The sequence below is a fragment of the Paramacrobiotus metropolitanus genome, unplaced genomic scaffold (assembly GCF_019649055.1).
Source record: "Paramacrobiotus metropolitanus isolate TYO unplaced genomic scaffold, Prichtersi_v1.0 Parri_scaffold0000002, whole genome shotgun sequence".
NCBI classification, from domain to species: Eukaryota; Metazoa; Tardigrada; class Eutardigrada; order Parachela; family Macrobiotidae; genus Paramacrobiotus; species Paramacrobiotus metropolitanus.
In genome coordinates this window covers 1,042,863-1,061,581 of record NW_026570222.1, presented here as the reverse complement: position 1 = coordinate 1,061,581, position 18,719 = coordinate 1,042,863, and the positions used below count along the sequence as shown (strand labels likewise).

At 42.6% G+C, this 18,719-nt stretch overlaps 1 protein-coding gene across 5 annotated transcripts; it reads right to left on the bottom strand.

Annotated features, from left to right (window-relative positions):
- Positions 1-11: 11 nt before the first annotated feature.
- On the bottom strand, positions 12-18,690 carry LOC129591148 (protein phosphatase 1 regulatory subunit 12A-like). Of its 5 annotated transcripts, none has more exons than XM_055486695.1 (23): positions 18,201-18,689; positions 15,352-15,482; positions 15,138-15,256; positions 14,893-15,052; positions 14,593-14,737; positions 14,448-14,522; positions 14,310-14,377; positions 14,019-14,241; positions 13,619-13,930; positions 13,478-13,546; positions 13,335-13,412; positions 13,211-13,272; positions 12,812-12,970; positions 12,652-12,747; positions 12,457-12,547; positions 12,114-12,372; positions 11,971-12,047; positions 11,804-11,908; positions 9,299-9,466; positions 955-1,056; positions 807-848; positions 690-740; positions 12-628 (listed from the first exon to the last, which is right to left on the bottom strand). In XM_055486695.1, exons 1-23 carry the CDS (start codon positions 18,477-18,479, stop codon positions 542-544), a joined length of 2,958 nt encoding a protein of 985 aa, XP_055342670.1. In that variant the 5' UTR covers positions 18,480-18,689; the 3' UTR covers positions 12-541. The 5 variants fall into 5 exon arrangements, with proteins under 5 accessions (XP_055342670.1, XP_055342662.1, XP_055342678.1 ...); XM_055486687.1 differs by having other exon boundaries at positions 13,619-13,933; positions 18,201-18,688; XM_055486703.1 differs by lacking the exon at positions 807-848 and having other exon boundaries at positions 13,619-13,933; positions 18,201-18,688.
- Positions 18,691-18,719: the final 29 nt, after the last annotated feature.

Here is an 18,719-nt window from a genome sequence, read left to right as displayed (position 1 = left end):
CCTGGTACTGGTAGTGCTTTCGCTGACTTTATTTTTATTAAAATTCCCTTTAGGCACTCCAAAATCAAAATACCACCAGCAGTCGTTCAGCCACCGAGCTGACGTTAAATAAAAAATAACTGATAAAAACTTAAAAATTTTAGTGCAGATGTAAAAGCTCTGCGGTAAGAAAAACATATCGAACTAACAGCTCTCCAACTCCAACCCAGAGCCCAACCGAGAAAAATACAGCTTTGTACAGCGGATGGTTCAGGTAACAAGGCACTGAAATGGTATACAAACTGATGGGCAGATCCAATCATCCAAATGGACTTAACGGCGGTTATGCCACAATTAATGGATAGGTAAAATAAATCAAAAAAAGAAAAACACAAATCGAAGGCCATTGAATTCATCTGGATAGGTGAGCACAGAAGACGCCAACCGCAAATCTGCTTGATTATACCTCTTGGCACAATAAAAACTTCTTCCGGAAAAGGCATTCGAAAGTTTCACACGAAGTAAGAACCACAATCCATCCCAAATCCCATCAACCGAAACGTTATTTGGACAACTTGCTTATGACTCGAATGAGAGCGCCATTTTCTTCTTTTAGCCTTTGGTTGTCGGCTCGGAGTGTCTCTAATTCCTGGCGGTACAATACATGTAATGGCATGAAAAAAATTACGGTTATGGCTCTAGTATAGTACCTTTAGTTCTTCTTCCATCTCGGCAATCTTCCGCTCCATTGCTCTTCGTTCCTGTGAAGTAAACACAACATGTGAATGGTAGTACAAAGTCACTAGTAAATATAAATTACACCATACCCGCTTTTCAGTTTCCGATAAAGCGTTAGGCCGATTTACATTCTAACAACAAGCGCGCTTGATTAGTGCATAACCACACCCATATTATTATTAGCAACAAAGCACCGCCGGTATTTGTGAATAAGTTAACCACCAATGCCCAACTTACAGAATGCTTAAGGGTATCGGTTTTGACATCCGAAAGTTCTTTCTCCACGTCTGTTAATTTTTTCCTTAGCTTTTCGTTCTCCAGTTTCTCTTGTTCGTACATCTATAATACAGATAACAATTAACCATCCCACATCAGTATACAGACAGTATCGGTATGTAGTATGTACATTGTACGTACAGTCTTACAGATATATAATAACAAGCTGAGCACGGATGAATATTGGCTTGCGACTATCTCAGATTGCAATACGTTGCAACATGGTTAGAACAAAAGCTGTTTCCCTGGAAATTTGCAAATTAGTAAGCCCACGAGCGCGAACCCTCCCATGTTAGCCCAATGGCATCCATGGTAACAAGCTTTTGAGTGACCACTGGACTTGAGTTTTTGAAATTTGCCAATGACGATTGGTCTTAGAACACCCGCGTGATCGGGAGGTTTCTAAAGCATTTTAAAGCAGGAAAATTGGATGAGTAGAAGCTGAGATCACCGGCGCCGAAGGAGGGGGGCCGAAATCCTGGCACAGATAGTTAGTATTCATATAACCAGTGTACGGGATCTACATCCGTACGTATTGTTCGCAGCGTACTTTAGTTTCGAACAGGCCCGTCGCGAGACCCTTGTGCAATTTTCAAAAAAATACTCCTCCTACAGTTTTCATCAGAAAATTTTTCTGAATACACCATTGGATTTGTCGTGAAATTCTGAACAAAACGGTTGAGGCTGATTTTTGAAATTCGCATTTCCCCCTAGACCCTTACTACGGGCGGTCGCCAATGCGACAGCTCAGTTCTTGGGGCATTCCCCCCTGGCCCCCAAGGGCAGTCAAAGACACCTTCTCGAGCCTTTTTAAGTGATACAATTAGTATTTCAAGCGCAAATGATTTCTCTATTTCTGAGGGGTCAGGGGGAAAAGCCCCAAAACTTGGGTTGTGACATAGGCGACCGCCCGGGTGGACGTCCTTGGGGAGGAGCGAATTTTGAAATTTGGCCTCAACCATTTTGTTCAGAATTTTACGGCGCGTTCAGGAATGTTTTCAGAAAAAATATGCGATAAAAACTGTAGGAGAAGTATATTTTTGAAAGTGCACGGGAGAATTCCCCAGAAGTCAGGCTGTCGAATTGGGGACCGCCCGTAGTAAGGGTCTAGGGGGAAATGCGAATTTCAAAAATCGGCCTCAACCATTTTGTTCAGAATTTCACGACGAATCTAATGGTGTATTCAGAAAAATTTCCCGATGAAAACTGTAGGAGGAGTTTTTTTTTGAAAATTGCACAGGGGTCTCGCGACGGGCCTGGTTTCGAAGGTTTCGAAATTTTTTAGTTAATGAAATATACGAATCTTCTGCATTCAGAAAGTTTTTTTAAGCGTAAGAATTGTAAGACGCCTAAGAAACCTAAGCAACCTAGAAAAACCTAAGAAAACTTAAGAAACCTAAGAAACCTAAGAAAACCTAAGAAGACCTAAGAAAACCTAAGAAAACTTAAGAAACCTAACAAAACCTAAGAAAAATAAGAAACCTAAGAAACCTACGAAATCTACGATAGCAAGAAAGTCAAGAAAGGCAAAGAATACAATTGTCGTACTTTTACGATTTTTTAATTTTTTTCACCGAAGCGATGCCGAAGGCCGCGGGCCGCCTCTGTCGCTGCGACTGTGCAGATTATTAGCCCACGGCCGTCTATGGGGGCCCATGGCAACAATTTGTTATTTGGGGCCTTTGTTTCCCCGTTGGGGCGCATCGGTTTCGCATTAGCGTAACATTACTGGCGTCGTTTCGACGATTCTGGCGCACTTTACTGCGTCAAAATCGGCCCAGCCGTTCGGCCAATCATTCGGAACAAAGCATACTCGTGTATAAGATGTTACGGATGTAGATAACCAGTTTACGGAGGACTACATCCGTAACCAATTTATCGGCATCGGCTTTTGGTGATTAATTAATTTTGTTTTTGTTCGCATCGAGGCCGCTGGCCGAGGCGTGTTGTGTCATTTACGCACATGGGAACAACTTGTCCATGTATGTCTATGGAGGAGCAGGAGCAGGAGCACTACATCCGTATCTAATTCGTCGGCGTCGGTTTGGCGATCGGCGTTAGTTTTAGCGATTCAATTTCGTTTTTTTTTGCGCATCGAGGCCGGTGGCCGAGGCGTGTTGTGTCCTTTACGCAACGGAGAAGATACTTAAGTCACAACACTGTGCTTAACTAGTACCGTACTTAGTTTGGAGCGAGGTCCGAAGCCGCGACATGCAGGCCCATGGCAACAATTTGTTTTTTGAGGGTCATGCTCCCCCTTTGAGGCGCATCAGATCGGCAATAGCGCAACATCACCCGCTTCGTTGCGACGATTCTGGCGCTCTTTACCGCGTCAAAATCGGCCTACCCGTTCGTCCAAACATAATTTTCTTAGCAAAGGCCGTCACGGCTGTTACGGATGTAGTTAACCAGTTTACGGAGGACTACATCCGTAACCAATTTATCGGCGTCGGCTTTTGGTGATTAATTAATTTTATTTTTGTTCGCATCGAGGCCGGTGGCCGAGGCGTGTTGTGTCATTTACGCACATGGGAACAACTTGTCCATGTATGTCTATGGAGGCCCATGGTAACAACTTTCCTTTCCGGTCCCCTTTTTTCCCCTCGAGGCGCATCGTCTCGGTAATAGCGTAACATCCACCGGGGCGTTGCAGCGGTTCTGGCGAACTTGACCGCGTTGAAATCGGCCTACCCGTTCTCCCAAACATAGGTTTTTTAACCTTACTCTGTCACGGTTGTTACGGATGTAGTTAACCAGTTTACGGGATCTACATCCGTACACAAACTTTTGCGGCGCAAGTTTGTTACGAAATGCCCACTTCGCAACGGTTGATCGCATTGGTCCCAGCCGCTAAGAAAACTGCGAAATTTAAGAAAGCGAAAATCTAAGAAAACGTCAGAAACCCTAAGAAAGCCTAAGAAACCTAAGAAAACTAAGAAACCCAAGAAATATAAGAAACCTAAGAAACCTAAGAAACCTGAGAAACCTAAGATTCCCTAAGAACACCTAAAAAACCTGAGAATACCTAAGAAGACCTAAGAATCCTAAGAAATTAAGAAGCCTAAGAAACCTAAGATATCTAAGAAATATCGTATATGAAAGAATACGAGGTATTCTTTCATATACGATATTAACTAGTGTACGGAGGACTACATCCGTACCCAGTTGTGTGATATTACGGCGTCGGACGCATACATTATTAAAATTTGTCGAGGTATTCCGGATAAAAACTTTGGCTTTTTACGCATGGAGGCCGGTGGCCGAGGTGCGTCCTGTACTTCACACCCGGAAATAATAAGCAGTAAACGTTGTTTACAGTACTTTGCTTTAACCAGATGGGATCGATGTCTGAAGCCGAGGCTGACAGGCCCATGGCAACAATTTGTTTTTTGAGGCACCTGCTTTCCCCTCGAGGCGCATCGGTTCGGCAATAGCGCAACATCACCGGAGTCGTTGCGACGATTCTGGCGCACTTTACCGCGTCGAAATCGGCCTACCCGTTTGTCCAAACATAATTTTCTTAGCAAAGGCCGTCATGGCTGTTACGGATGTAGTTAACAAGCTGAGCACGGATGAATATTGGATTACGACTGGGCAAATAGACTCGTTGAAAATTCAAATGTTGCAGTCTTTTGAGGTAGCAGTAGTAATTCACTAGCAGTTAGGAATTTTTTTGAAAAGAGATAGTTTTATAGGAATGTAAGACAATAGATCGCCTTCAGTTTATTTGATTAAACTGGTCACAACGAATGCTCTTCGGTCAACTTGCGTTTGTATCAGCTGAAAATCTTCCTGTTTCTGCAATTAGATCATTGACCAGCCAACAAGCGGACGTTTACTGGCATTATATATTACGTTAGCAGTTTGCACTTTTTCTTATGAGTTGAGGTCGATTAAGCCGATATCTGATGCCTGGTTCTTCAAATGTTGACTTTTCGCCATTAAAATTTGTTTCGTTTGTGCCTCGGATGCTACTTTTCATTTTATTTTAAAACTGACTGAATCATTCGTTCGCTCGGTATGTGGTCCACAAATACGCAGAGGCGAAGCCAATGCTGTTTCTTGTTTAACCCTAATTTGCCCGTGGTGAAAAACAAGCGCATGTTAGCCCTATGGCATCCATGGCAACAAGCCTTTGAGTGACCACTGGGCTTATTCTACTTGTTAGAGTAGAAAAACCACTAGCTTTGTGTTACTCTACGTTTTGAAAAGATTCTGTGAAAATTTAAAGCTGCAAAATCGGCTCAGTGGAAGCCGAGAACATCGGTAACAAAGAGGAGAGGCCGAAAACCTGCAAGAGATGTACAGTATTCATATAACCAGTTTACGGGATCTACATCCGTACACAAACTTCTGCGGCGCAAGTCTGTTACGAAATGCACACTTCGCAACGGTTAATCGCATTGGTCACAGCCGCTAAGAAAACTACGAAATTTAAGAAAGAGAAAATCTAAGAAAACTTGAGAAACCCTAAGAAAGCCTAAGAAACCTAAGAAACCTAAGAAACCTGAGAAACCTAAGAATACCTAAGAATGCCTAAGAAACCTGAGAATACCCAAGAAAACCTAAGAAACCTAAGAAACGTGAGAAACCTAAGAATACATAAGAATACCTAACGAGGGAGATACCCGAACACGTCCGCGTCAGATCAGCATACACTTGGTACCATTAGAATCCTTAGAATTTCAGCTATTTTCTTTGATAATCAAAATACCCCCAGATAAAGAACTCGAGTTTAGGGATCCCTGAGAAGCCAACACAGATATGATGGCTCATTTCCATCGAAACGTCAGCAGACGCCATACAGAGCTATACGGCGCGTCTGTACGGATGCGAGATTGCGCAACCGTCTTTCAGCGAGAAGTTAAATAGCGCTTTATCGATAGCTATCGCAGTTTTTTAACTCATTAAGCGCAGCAGCATCGACTAGCTGCATAGAGATCAATGCAACCGCGGATGCTGTGCGCGCGATAGGGCAAAATAGGTGAGACAGCCGTCAACAAAGCCAATACAGAATCAACAGATTGCAGCCAGACTATGCGTAACGCATGGCGTATCTAGGCTGGACAATGCGTATGGCGGCTGCTGACGTTTCGATGGAAGTCAGCCATCATATCTATGCTGGCTTCTCAGAGATCCCTAAACTCGAGTTCTTTATCTGGGGGTGTTTTGATTCTTGAAGAAAATAGCTGAAATTCTAAGGGTTCTGATGGTACCAAGTGTATGCTGATCTGACGCGGACGTGTTCGGGTATCTCCCTCGTAAGAAACCTGAAAGTACCTAAGAAACCTAAGATATCTAAGAAATATCGTATATGAAAGAATACGAGGTATATCGATCACGCTGGTGGGATTGACTGCGATTACTTTTTGCACATGTTTCTTAGATTTCAATACTTTGTAACGTGCCGATGCCGAAGGCCGCGGTCTGTCTCGGTTTTTCCGAACGGTCCGCGAACCGACAATGTATTTACCATGTATGTCTATGGGGCCCATGGCAACAATTTGTTTTTTGGGGCTACTCCTTCCCTTTTGGGGCGTATCGATGGCGCAATAGCGTGAGGACATTCGCGCCGTTGAGACGAATTTAACGCACTTGGCCGCGTCGAAATCGGTTCAGCCGTTCGCCCAAACATTGGCTACATTATCAATCGTGTATACGTGGTTACGGATGTAGATAACCAGTTTACGGGATCTACATCCGTACATGTCTTTCGTTAAGAAAACCTAAGAAACCTAAGAAAACAAAGAAACCGAAGAAATCTAAGAAACTTAAGAAACCTAAGAAACCTAAGAAGCCTAAGAAACCTAAGAAAACCTAAGAAACCTAAGATATCTAAGAAATATCGTATATGAAAGAATACGAGGTATACCGCTCACGCTGGTGGGACTGACTGCGATTAATTTTTGGACATGTTTCTTGAATTTCAATACTTTGTAACGTGCCGATGCCGAAGGCCGCGGTCTGTCTCGGTTTTTCCGAACGGTCCGCAAACAGACAATGTATCTACCATGTATGTCTATGGGGGCCCATGGCAACAATTTGTTTTTTGGGGCTACTCCTTTCCTTTTGGGGCGTATCGATGGCGCAATATCGTAAGAACATTCGCGCCGTTGAGACGAATTTAACGCACTTGGCCGCGTCGAAATCGGTTCAGCCGTTCGGCCAACGTCAGGACATCTACGTCGGACATCTGCTTATCTACGTCAGGACATTCTTTGCGTATGCGAAACTTCCCTGAAAGGTGTTTTCGCAGTTCTTCGTTTTCTTTTGATTCATGACCTTTACTGAGTTTCCTTGATTTTGGACGGCCGCCTTGGTTTCGTGAGGAAGAATCGTGACGGAGGATTTTTGCGTCCTGGCTCGCTAAATCCTTTTCTTCTGCAGCACCTGATATTTCTTTCTTGAGGGTTCCTGCAGATTTCCCTTCTTCGCGTACACTTCGTTGACGTATTCTTCTCTGATGTTCGTTTCTACGGGTTTTCTTGCCGATATTTGATTTTTTTCGAATTTTATTCCTCGTTTGATAGCATTCTTCTGACACTTACATTTAAAAAACATTTAATAAAGTAAACAAATACGTTAACACACAAATTTGATTACTATTATGTTATGTCACTACAAAACAAAAAGGTCAATGATGGTGACCGTCTCATATCGTTTGCTATACGCTAAGAGCAAACGCGTACCCATGTATTTCTATGAAGGCCCATGGTAACAACCTTTGTTTTTTCAGCCCTTTTTTTTCCCTTGAGGCGCATCGGGTCGGCAATAGCGTAACATCCCCCGCCTTGTTGCGACGATTCTGGCGCACTTGACCGCGTCCTCGTTCTCTCAAACATAGGTTTTTTAACCCTATGCCGTCACGGTTGTTACGGATGTAGTTAACCAGTATACGGAAATCTACATTCGCGCACAATTCTTTACCGAATTCTATTTTTAGCAAATAGCTAAAGGGATCCATATCCGTACCCAACTTTTGCGGCGAAAATTTGTTTCGTCGCAATCGACAAAGCACCGGTCAATTCCGCCAAGAAATTATGAAACTAGAATGAATGCAAGAAAACTAAGTAACCTAAGAAACCTAAGAAACCCAAGAAACCTAAGAATTACGTAATTGTAATGAATAAAGGTCGTTCGTATTAAATTATAGGATAATTTAATTACAGGAGAATACGTAAGAAAACCTAAGAAAACTCGGAAATCTAATTATTACGCCGCGATTTTTTCCTGAATATTGCTTTTAGCAAATGTTTTCGAAGAACTGTGGTCGTGGCTTCCGTTTTCTTAGAGATTTTTTCTAATTTTTTTCGTGATTATTTAACGAACCGATGCCGAAGTGCGCGATGTACCTCTGTCACTGAGACTGTGCAAAGGCTTAGCCCATGTCCGTCTATGGAGGCCCATGGCAACAATTGGTTTTTCGAAGTTTCTGTTTCCCCGTTGGGGCGTATCGATTTCGGAATAGCGTATGAACCTTCGCACCGTTCTGACATTTCTAACGCACTTTACCGCGTCAAAATCGGCCCACCCGTTCGCCCAAACATCGCGTTGGTCAGTAGTTCCTGTCATAACTGTTTCGAATGTAGATAACCAGTGTACGGAGGACTACATCCGCACCCAGTTGTGTGATATTACGGCGTCGGACGCATACATTATTAAAATTTGTCGAGGTATTCCGGATAAAAACTTTGGCTTTTTACGCATGGAGGCCGGTAGCCGAGGTGCGTCCTGTACTTCACACCCGGAAATAAAAAGCAGTAGACGTTGTTTACAGTACTTTGCTTTAACCAGATGGGATCGATGTCTGAAGCCGAGGCTGACAGGCCCATGGCAACAATTTGTTTTTTGAGGCACCTGCTTTCCCCTCGAGGCGCATCGGTTCGGCAATAGCGCAACATCACCGGAGTCGTTGAGACGATTCTGGCGCACTTTACCGCGTCGAAATCGGCCTACCCGTTTGTCCAAACATAATTTTCTTAGCAAAGGCCGTCATGGCTGTTACGGATGTAGTTAATTAAATTTAACAATACAAGTACAATAGTCTATACAAACAATGTTAATGTATAGCACTCGGAAGGAGTAGGGGCCAATCGAAGACGTATAAAACTACTGTGGTGCTAAGTCGCAACAGAACTTTTTTTACAGTGAGTCGTATCCGTTTAGCATACAACTCACTGTACGGGCGGGTGCTGTTTCGTTTTATATTTGTTTTATGTTTTATATTTGTTTTACGACACTTACTTCAAAGTTTAAAGGAACTCCTAGAACAGAATACAATATTTCGCTTAATCTGTTAACCTACCTTCTTCCAGTCTTGGTTAGTGCTTTCCACGTCTTTCTCACTGGTCAAAGAGCTAATAGAACTAGCTCTACTGGATCGGTAACTCGGGACTGGAGCGGGACTTTTCTCGGGAGTGCTGCTTTCATATTTGGATCGCGTATATGAACGGTCAGTACCAGTAGCCGTACCCTGGAAACATACGTACATCTGTAGAATCAATCATCAAGCAACTGAGATCTTTTACTGCATTCAAAGCGCGAATACAGCAACACTTACTGTAACACCCTTATAGAAAACATTTTTATCGAATTAAAACCGATATGAGTATTCAGCCGGCATTGGCGGTATAACGTCCAGCGGCATTCAAGGCAAGCGTGATGCGATATAGAAATACCGTAAGGCGCAACATCAAACAACCAAAGCTCTTTTTACGGATTATTTTACGGATAAAAAGTTAACTTTAGAATTCAAAATAATCACATGTTCTGGGTGTGTCCCACTGAGTGCCTTCCAACTACCCATCATACAAGTTTAAAAACTGGTGGTCATAAAATGCACTGCTCTGCGGGATTTGTACTTGAATTGTCCAAAAACGAATCGTCAGTGAACGACTCTTCTCTGACTGAACTGGTTAAAACGTAAAATGCGGGTGAAATAGCTACTGTATCTTACTGCATGAATGGAACGTGACCTTGATGAATTTCGTGGCTGAAAAACCAGGGACGACAAAGAACTATTGGAAGAACTTCCTAAACCCGAGGCGGACGAATGACTAAGGTAAGCAGCCTGCGTCGGCGTCGGTGTGGGTCCGGCTGAACTGCGGTAAAGGAGACTGGAAAGCGCAGAAGCCGGAACCATGTAACTGGTAGGATACGATTTGCCGGAACTGCTCGCTAAATACGAAAAATTTAGAAAACTCCATGTTTTTGTTCTCAAAGCAAATATTTATGAGTCATGTGATACTTGAGCTTCCGGCCGGACTGTACAGGCTGGCACTCCCTCTGCGAGAATAGGACATGCTGTTTGTGCGTGAGAGATGCCTTAGCAAACAATCAGGATCAATGACCAAACGAAGGAGTCACAGGATAAAAAAGGCAGAAAATATCACGTAGGAACGCATAAACCGGTGCAGAAATATGTAGCCAACATGCTTTCACTGTTTCTCAAGAGTAGCGGCTCGTACGACAGCGAGCTGACTATGGCGGTTGATGTGGTGATCATCACATTAATCACAGTATCCCAAAATATCATCCTTAGTCTATTAATAAGTCCCGCTACACAACACCCATACCGTGTACTGTGTACACCTGCGGATATGATCAACTGACCGTGAGTATTTTGCGAAGGTGTTACAAGGATACTGCAGATTAGTCACAGGGATAATTACGAACTTTCTCCTGACTAGACGACTATCTAAGCAATATTCGGCCTGCAAGGAAATACGCGTAGGAAAACAACATCCACCGAAAGGCTTTCATGATGCTGGTGTAGAAACGAATCGTAAACCTGATGACCATACAGTATGCGCACGTACACAACCAAAGTAAACTGGTCTTTCTTCTCCATTCGTCGCTTTCCCAGCTGTGCCGAGTGTGCGTGCCTACCAAGTTCACTCGGCTTGGAGAAACCGCCTCTACCGGCGTATCGAAAAATTAAGCTATTTTTACGAACATCCCCAAACAGCGCACAAGTCCTTGACAGCAGTCTAACACATTTTCGGAACGATTCCAACATGCTATATAACACAAACACACACACACACACCGGAACTCACTGTGGCCAACATCTACATTTGTGCAGTTTAGTGACGTCAGCACAGCATGCCGCCAGCCAGAAACACAGCGAGAACTAGAAGGAGCGCGCGCACAGCTAATTCCAGCCGTGATAAACGTCCCACATTTATGGTAAGTGCGAACAAAAAATGAAATGTACGGCTCGCTCATTACAACCAGAACAGCTTTACAGCATATGTACAATTTTACACTTAAAGTCTTAAACCGACCACAACATTCCTCAACAGCTATTCACAATGATTGGCCAGATGCACGTACAAACGATAAAGGCACAAGAGCAGGCCATGATGGAAAACTGGAAAAGACGAAAGAAACCTATGAAAGGTCACAAGTGCAAAATCATTCTTGCTCAGCAAAGTTGCCCAAAGTGCTGATCGCTCAATTTAAAACGAAAATCGAATCCGGTAATTTGCACGAACAATTTCTCGACTTCATTTATAAAAGGCAGCATTGTTTTTAAAAACACAGATCCAGGTCAAAATAGCAAAAGATCCAGGTATCACTGTACCCTTACAGCACCTAGCATTACTTCATTTTTGAGTGCTGTATCTGTATTCTGTACTATAATCACAACCATCGGCACAGAACCGGGCTTGCCGCTCGCATTAATATTATTGCATTTTAAGCGTCTTAAGGACTCGTCCAATATTGCACATTAAACTACATTCGAAGTACAAGTATCGCATGCAAACACAAATACGAGCACTGTAGCGGGCTAAGATATTTCAAATACCTGTGATCCGTTACTTTCGTGCGGCGGGCGTCCATTTGGGAGACCTGAGTCTGTTTTTGAATTTAAATCAGTAATGTCTGTCCCAGACGCTGAGCCTTCCTCTTCCTTTGAAAGCAAACTAATTAATCATACACCAACTCATTAATACCCATATCACGTTATCATACCTCCATATCGATGTTGACGACACCAGTTGATCGACGCTTTGGTCGACGCCGCCGTGAGTTTTTCTGATCATCCATATCTGTGTTGGATTATAAATTGTTTATCATATCCAGCTTTTCTTCCGAAAAATAAAATTTCATGCTACCTTCATCCGTCTTCGTTTTCCTCAAAGGTAGCGTAATAATAGCCTCTGGACTAGCGGGAATCAGCTTCTTGGGCGACTCTATCTCCGTTCCACCGGATGCGCCAGGGATAGTTAAAAGCTTCAAAACCGAAGATCTCCTAGCATCATTCTCTTTCTCCTCATTTCTACTGGTCGTCTCACGTGCTTTAGCGTAATTATCATCTGCCTGCTGTTGTTTAGCTTGTGCATCCGCTGCTTTGAGATCTTCCGCGGATACGCCCTGCAGTAATAAAGTGTTCATCAGCAGCGAATGTCAAATAATTAATAATTTAAAATATCTGTTCATAAACTGGGTTGATCCTACCTGTGTGGAGCGCCTTGTTTCCCTTACTCGTTTGGCATGCGCTTTGCGCTGAGCTTCTGATTCCTCATCGCGACTGGGAGCTTGAAACGACCTATACATTAAAAACAAAATATATCGTGAATCATACATGCAATAGTATTGTCTTTTGTTCCAAACAGTTATTTCTTCATTGGTAAGGAACACAATAAGACCCACCTTCTAACAGTGGCAGTGCTAGACACTTCAGTGTCGCCGACATTACCGGCGAAAAAGCCCGGCGAGGGCGAAGAAATTCCCGCTTTTGATCCAGATCTGCGCAGATTTAACACATTTAAAACTGCACTGTTAACGACAAAATAGTACTTCATCATTTTACGCTGAAACGGTGGTTATTTCAATAGATGGTTTAGATTCAGAAGAGGCTTTTTTGACAGGCGATGGCATAGGCTGCGTATGGGTTAATGGTGCCTTATAGTTAGGAAAGTCCGTTGTGGTTGACAATTTCGGCGGCCAGTCCGTGTTACGCCGCGATGGCCTGTTTAATAGTGTTAGTGTGAAACACGCTTATAAGCGCAGCCACTGTAAACATGGACGCCAGTTTCCACTATTTGTTTAAAAAATCGAATGGTAGGGAAAGCGATATGGCAAAACAACGAAGCGAGGGAAGACATCCAACCAAGGCGTGCGGCGTGCACAATTAGACGTCATGCTCCCATTAACCCATAGCCACCGTATGCATAACTCAGTGATCAAGCAGTAATCGGGCAAATCTTACCGTTCCCGCTGTGGAGCCGCTGCTGGAGACGCCGGCCCCGGTGAATTCACCGAGGGACCATCCTGGATAACACAAAGCTTTAGATATACATGTGCGCCAGGATACTTCAATAATTTCAACTTACATCGATATATTCAAATGAAGACAACTGAGGCAGGGAAGGCTTATTAGTGTTTTGTCCAGTAGCTGGAGAAGAGAGCCCCTAGAAAAACGTTACGTAAAAATAAGTACCAAAGCCCGAAGTCACAATGATACACTGCAGCATACCTTCTGTGCAGTTTGTCCAACTGGTGGCTGGCTAACTACAGCAGCAACAGGTTTCTGTGGCGAAGAAGCCTATTAAACATAATTTAAAAATGAAAAATTATAAATTCCTGATTCCTCGGATTAAAATGACTGTCCTAGTACCGATGGAGCAACATCTGTAGGTTTGAGGAAACTGATAGGTGTTACTTTCTGCAGAGGCTGGACAAGTGGAGGCGGTTCAGTTTTAAGTTTCTCCGAAGCTGTTGAAAGTTTGGCTGTGAGAGGAAACTGAGATTCACGAGACTGAAGGAAAGATATTGGCTTAATATCCTCAGGGACAGGGAAACTGATGGGCTTCACCGTCACTGGGGCAGGAACTGGCACAGAAACAGCGGGCTTCGGTTCAGGTGGTGGTTTCTCTTGGATGACATTCAAAAAGCTTATAGGTTTCACGGGCTCCGTGATTTTTAATTCCTGCTGTCAGTAAAATTATATAACGATCTATGATAGACTTCGTTTTTATGACCAGTGGACAACTCACATGAACATCTCTGATTCTTACCTTTTCGAACTTATTAGGCGTTATTGTGGATTGGATGTACCGGGAGTTAGCCTGATAAGGCGATGCTGTTGGTGTTTCTGGTTTCGGCGCAATATCACGCTGCACATTCTCCGTATCACAGATTCTACTGTTATCCTTCGGTTTAATTCGTAGCGATTCGAGCTGGGTTTTTTCACTAGGAACATCTTTCGACTGGAGTGGGGCCTTATCGACCCCAGTAACTCTGAAGCGAAACAAACAAGCAAACTCAACCATCAACGTTTCTCTTTGTCGCAATGTTAAGAGCTTTACCTTTTTCGTAGGGCAGCAGGAATTGGGCGATTTGTTAACTCCATTTGCGCATACTTTTCTTTGGCCATCTACAAAATTTTACACTGTTAAATGATTCTCACTGAATGCGTATTATTCAAGAAAAAACAACTAACGTACTGCACTTTGACGTTTCTGCAAATCTTCTAAGAAGGCCACCATGTCGTTTTCACAAAGATCACTAGCTAATTGGCCCTAAATAAAACAGATAAGTGGGAAGAAATAACCAATTTCCAATAAAAAAAACCAAGCACAACAAACGCACCATGTTCGCCCTGGCTTCCATGTCGCATCCATATTCTACCAGCATACGACATCCCTCGCGATGACCCCAGTGTGCAGCAGCGTGCAAAGGTGTCCAACCGTCCACATCGCGTGCGTCAATGTCAACACCCAGGTCAAGTAGCAGCCTGCATTCAATGACACAATAACTGAAATTCCTGAGCGCAAACTATACGTAAAAACTAGCTCATTTAGCAATTACAGTAAGTAAAATTGAATACGTCCAAATCAGAAAAGTAAAACACTAATAACAAGCAACAAATTACGACGTCACGAGACTTACCGCATCACTTCCCGATATCCTTTAGCAGCGGCCACATGTAGTGGCGTAGCACCGGTTTTGGGATGAATGTTTTCTTTTGCAGAATTGGCTCCGTACCACTCTTTGACATCCTTCAGCATTATCTGCTCCTCCTCCGACCTCGCGAGATCCGCATCGATTCCTGTCGTGCGACAGCGAATAAGTCCAAACAACAGCCATAAAACGAATAAAGCCACCCATCGAGCACTATGCCGCATAAAACTAACCTTGCCGATGGACTTCTGCTTGCAGCAAACTCTCCATTTCATCAGTGTCTGCGATATCAATGGGAAGTTCTCCATCGTTATTGACAATATCCACCCGTGCGCCATGTTCTATGAGAAATCTGCAAAGCGACATGTTTACCAATCGAGTGAAAAGCAAGCAATAAATGCACCAGCCGCGATAATGCATATCATGGCTAAACAACATCAACCGTACTTTGCAATGTTCAGGTATCCACAAGAAGCCGTAGCATGCAGTGGAGTCCACCCCTCGTTATCGCCACGATTGATGTCCGCCCCGTGTTCCACAAGAAAAATCACCATATCAATACGATCGTCAATACAAGCCTGTAATATCGACTTGCTTAATCACATATGCGCATCTATCACTGTATACACAAAAAATCGAAGTAATTAACATTTTAAACAGTGATGCAACTGACAATTGTGCGGTGAGCAAATTCTGCAGCGTCGAGTACTGTAGGTCGTAGGAGTAATTAATAAAGATTTTGCACTAACAAATTCACGCGAGCATTTTAATTTACATAAACTAAATGAACAGCACAAGTACAAAAGCAGTGCAATCAGAATCTTTAATCCTTGTAGTCATGTACGAGTAATACGACTAATATGAGTGTCGTTCAAAGTTCGAACTTACAAACAGCTCAACACTTGTTGCATCGTATTTATCACACACAAGGCCACAACATCTCCGGTACACAATTGTCTTCTGCCGCTATCAGCCGTGAAGTCTTCAATTTTAAGAAAGCAGAATCACGTCCAACTAAACGGTGAAATTATACAAATACTTAGATCGGGGTGGGCCACCCCGATCAAAAACTACTAGAAAACGCGAAACTAAAAATTAAATGTGGTTGATCTCTTCTTCTCGATTGGTTAACTGCTGCGAAGTAAACAGCGTACTGAATATTTTGAACACTCTGGTTCCTAACAGAATATTATTTTTCTAAATGAGCCAAATGACTGCTTAAAGTTTTAGACGATATCTTAAAAAGTATGAAAAGTCTATTAAATTATCAAGTCGTGTAAATCAGAGAACCTAAACATAGTATTAAACCATTAATGCCACACAGATTGGATCATGACACAATTTTTACAAAAATCTGTTAGTCTGATGTTGAGGCGAATCCAATTTGTCATGACCCAATATATGCGATCGGGGACAGTAAGTACAGTACGTTCACGTATCGTTTGCGAGTTCAGTTCGACAACTGCATTTTTCAAGAACCATTACGAGTCTGACTGCATGCAGCTATTTGACTCTCAAAGTTTTTCTATTTTTATCCAGCAAATGGTAAATCAGGACATTACGAAATAAGCGCGGCAATCCAGTGAATTGGAAGAAATAAACAGCGAACATATTGGACGGTATTTCTATAAAAAACGAGCCTGCCAACCGGTACAAGATGTGAGAAAGGAAGGAGGAGACAATGGACTTCAAAAAACTTATCTCCTTATCATATCTACTGCCAGAGGCATTAGGCAATAAGTCATCAATACCAGAATATTTCCCACGTGCACTTCCAAACCAAGAATATGGATAGCATAAAAGGATGTGGATAAGAAAAAAGCCTCAAGTAGCAATAAAAGCTGAAACCACCAGGGAAAAGGTTTCCTCACATTATCATTGTGTATAAGTACGTATTGTTTTGCTGCCTCGGGTTTTGCTAATCAGCCGTAGAGATTTCTACACTTTTTAAACAAATCCAGGAACCAATTTACATTTACAGAACAGAATAAGTTCATCTCGAAATACAGCGATAAATAGGTACGCTATAGTATACCGATGTTTGGCACAAAAATTAGCCACATTATCAAAACGGCATATGATATTAACAACAAGAAATCCGCCGGCGAATTAAAAAACTGAGGCATAGTTTTGCGTAACTAGTAACTATAGTTCAGCAAATTCTGTCTACCTCACGAAACAAATTCTGGGAGCTCAGCTGCAGAGATTTTAAACACAAGTACTGCGTGCCGAAAATTGTCTGTGGAGCATTATCGGCATGTTATTGAAATCTTCAAACACAAAACATCCAATTACAAAATTAATGGTACAATCAGCCAACGGTTTACTTTTCCTTTGAGAAATCTGCTACTGCCAACTTTGTTCACCCAAAAATATAGTTTTGTAGTTTTGCTTCATGATTCGACACAGGAGCTGTGCTGCTCATGGTCAGTACAAGTGAAAACCATAATGACGCACTGTCCAACAAATAATAAGATTGACGGAAGCCCTAATTTAACTGGGCGAAAGTTTTGTTACTGCCTTATTGGTCTTCTGAACCAGAACAAAGAATTAATTGTATACACGCTAGTTTACGAAAGCAAATAGACTGGACAGATTATATGAAATTATAAGCCACATCACATACTTGCAAGCACAAACCTTTCAAGGAAACTAGTAAACCCACAATAGCAACACTATGCAAGCGTCAAACGATGAGAAAAAATGCTCATCAACCAGCTGGTAATAATGGGTGGGTAGTGGGTATTGGTTTGAATGTAGAATCTTTTTGCAATGTAAATTACGCCTGCTTACTGTGCACTGAGTTTAAATTTCCGTTAAAACATCCAACACAAATTACACGTGATTAATGAAAACGAACTATTAATAACTATTTTGTTTTTCATGCGAGGACGTTAACAGAGAAGGTTTCTGATTTTCAGCCAAAAGAATTTCGTTCTTAAGACAACTGAGGTGAGCAACGTGAATAGGTTCATAGACAGTGTGCAATAAATTTCAAACCAAACTGCCAAGCCCATTAAAACTTTCACGAAAAACTATCTGAATCCCTGACAATCAAACAAAAGGTCTCAATATTTCTACAATAAACCCGCATCATTAATTTCCAAACAATCCAGATTCTACCATTTACCATCATATGACAATACAACTTCAGATAACTGATAAACATCCTGTTTTGCTGCTTTGGGAAAAGCAGTCGCGATATATTTTCCGCGGAAAATGGAAACACAACTGGCAATATCCCAATAAACGCTGCCAATCAAATGACATAAAAACGGTACATGTTTCAGACTGACCTGATGCAGAGCTGTGAGCCCATCAACATTGGCCGTATTGATATCAGATCCTCGCGTTAACATACGCAGCACTTCATCCCTTTCGCCAGCTGCACAGGCGGCCAGAAAAACACAATCATCCTGAAAGGCAACTTTTCGCTTCTTTTCCTTATAGTCCGACAATTCCTTATTGGTCTCCGATTCTGTCCAGCGCTTTAATTGTTCAGAACGCTTCTGAATCGCTGTGCTGGAGCGGGGCAGATCAGAAAGACTTGTATTATTCTCGTCTGCTGGAGCCATTTGGGGACGACGCGTGTCTGCCTTCACAGCAGCAGCAGTAGCCACCAGTCAAACTGATCCCACCAGGAATGCTTCATCAGAGAATTACCGACCTGTTATCACGCAGGTTTCTCCAGAGCAGTCGCGATTCATAAGGGGTCGAAGTTTCTTTTCCCCTCTGCTTGGGTGCACAAAAAATGATATGGATGGAAAAAATGTACGACTATTAATCATGTCGTCACAATTCGCTGTGTATAGCGT

Coding starts and splice junctions, on each gene's coding strand:
- LOC129591148 (XM_055486687.1), bottom strand. CDS start 18,479: ATGGCTCCAGCAGACGAGAATAATACAAGTCTTTCTGATCTGCCCCGC. Junction 12,048..12,113: donor GAAAACGAAGACGGATGAAG/GTAGCATGAAAT, acceptor AATCCAACACAG/ATATGGATGATCAGAAAAAC. Junction 849..954: donor CCGATACCCTTAAGCATTCT/GTAAGTTGGGCA, acceptor GCTTGTTGTTAG/AATGTAAATCGGCCTAACGC.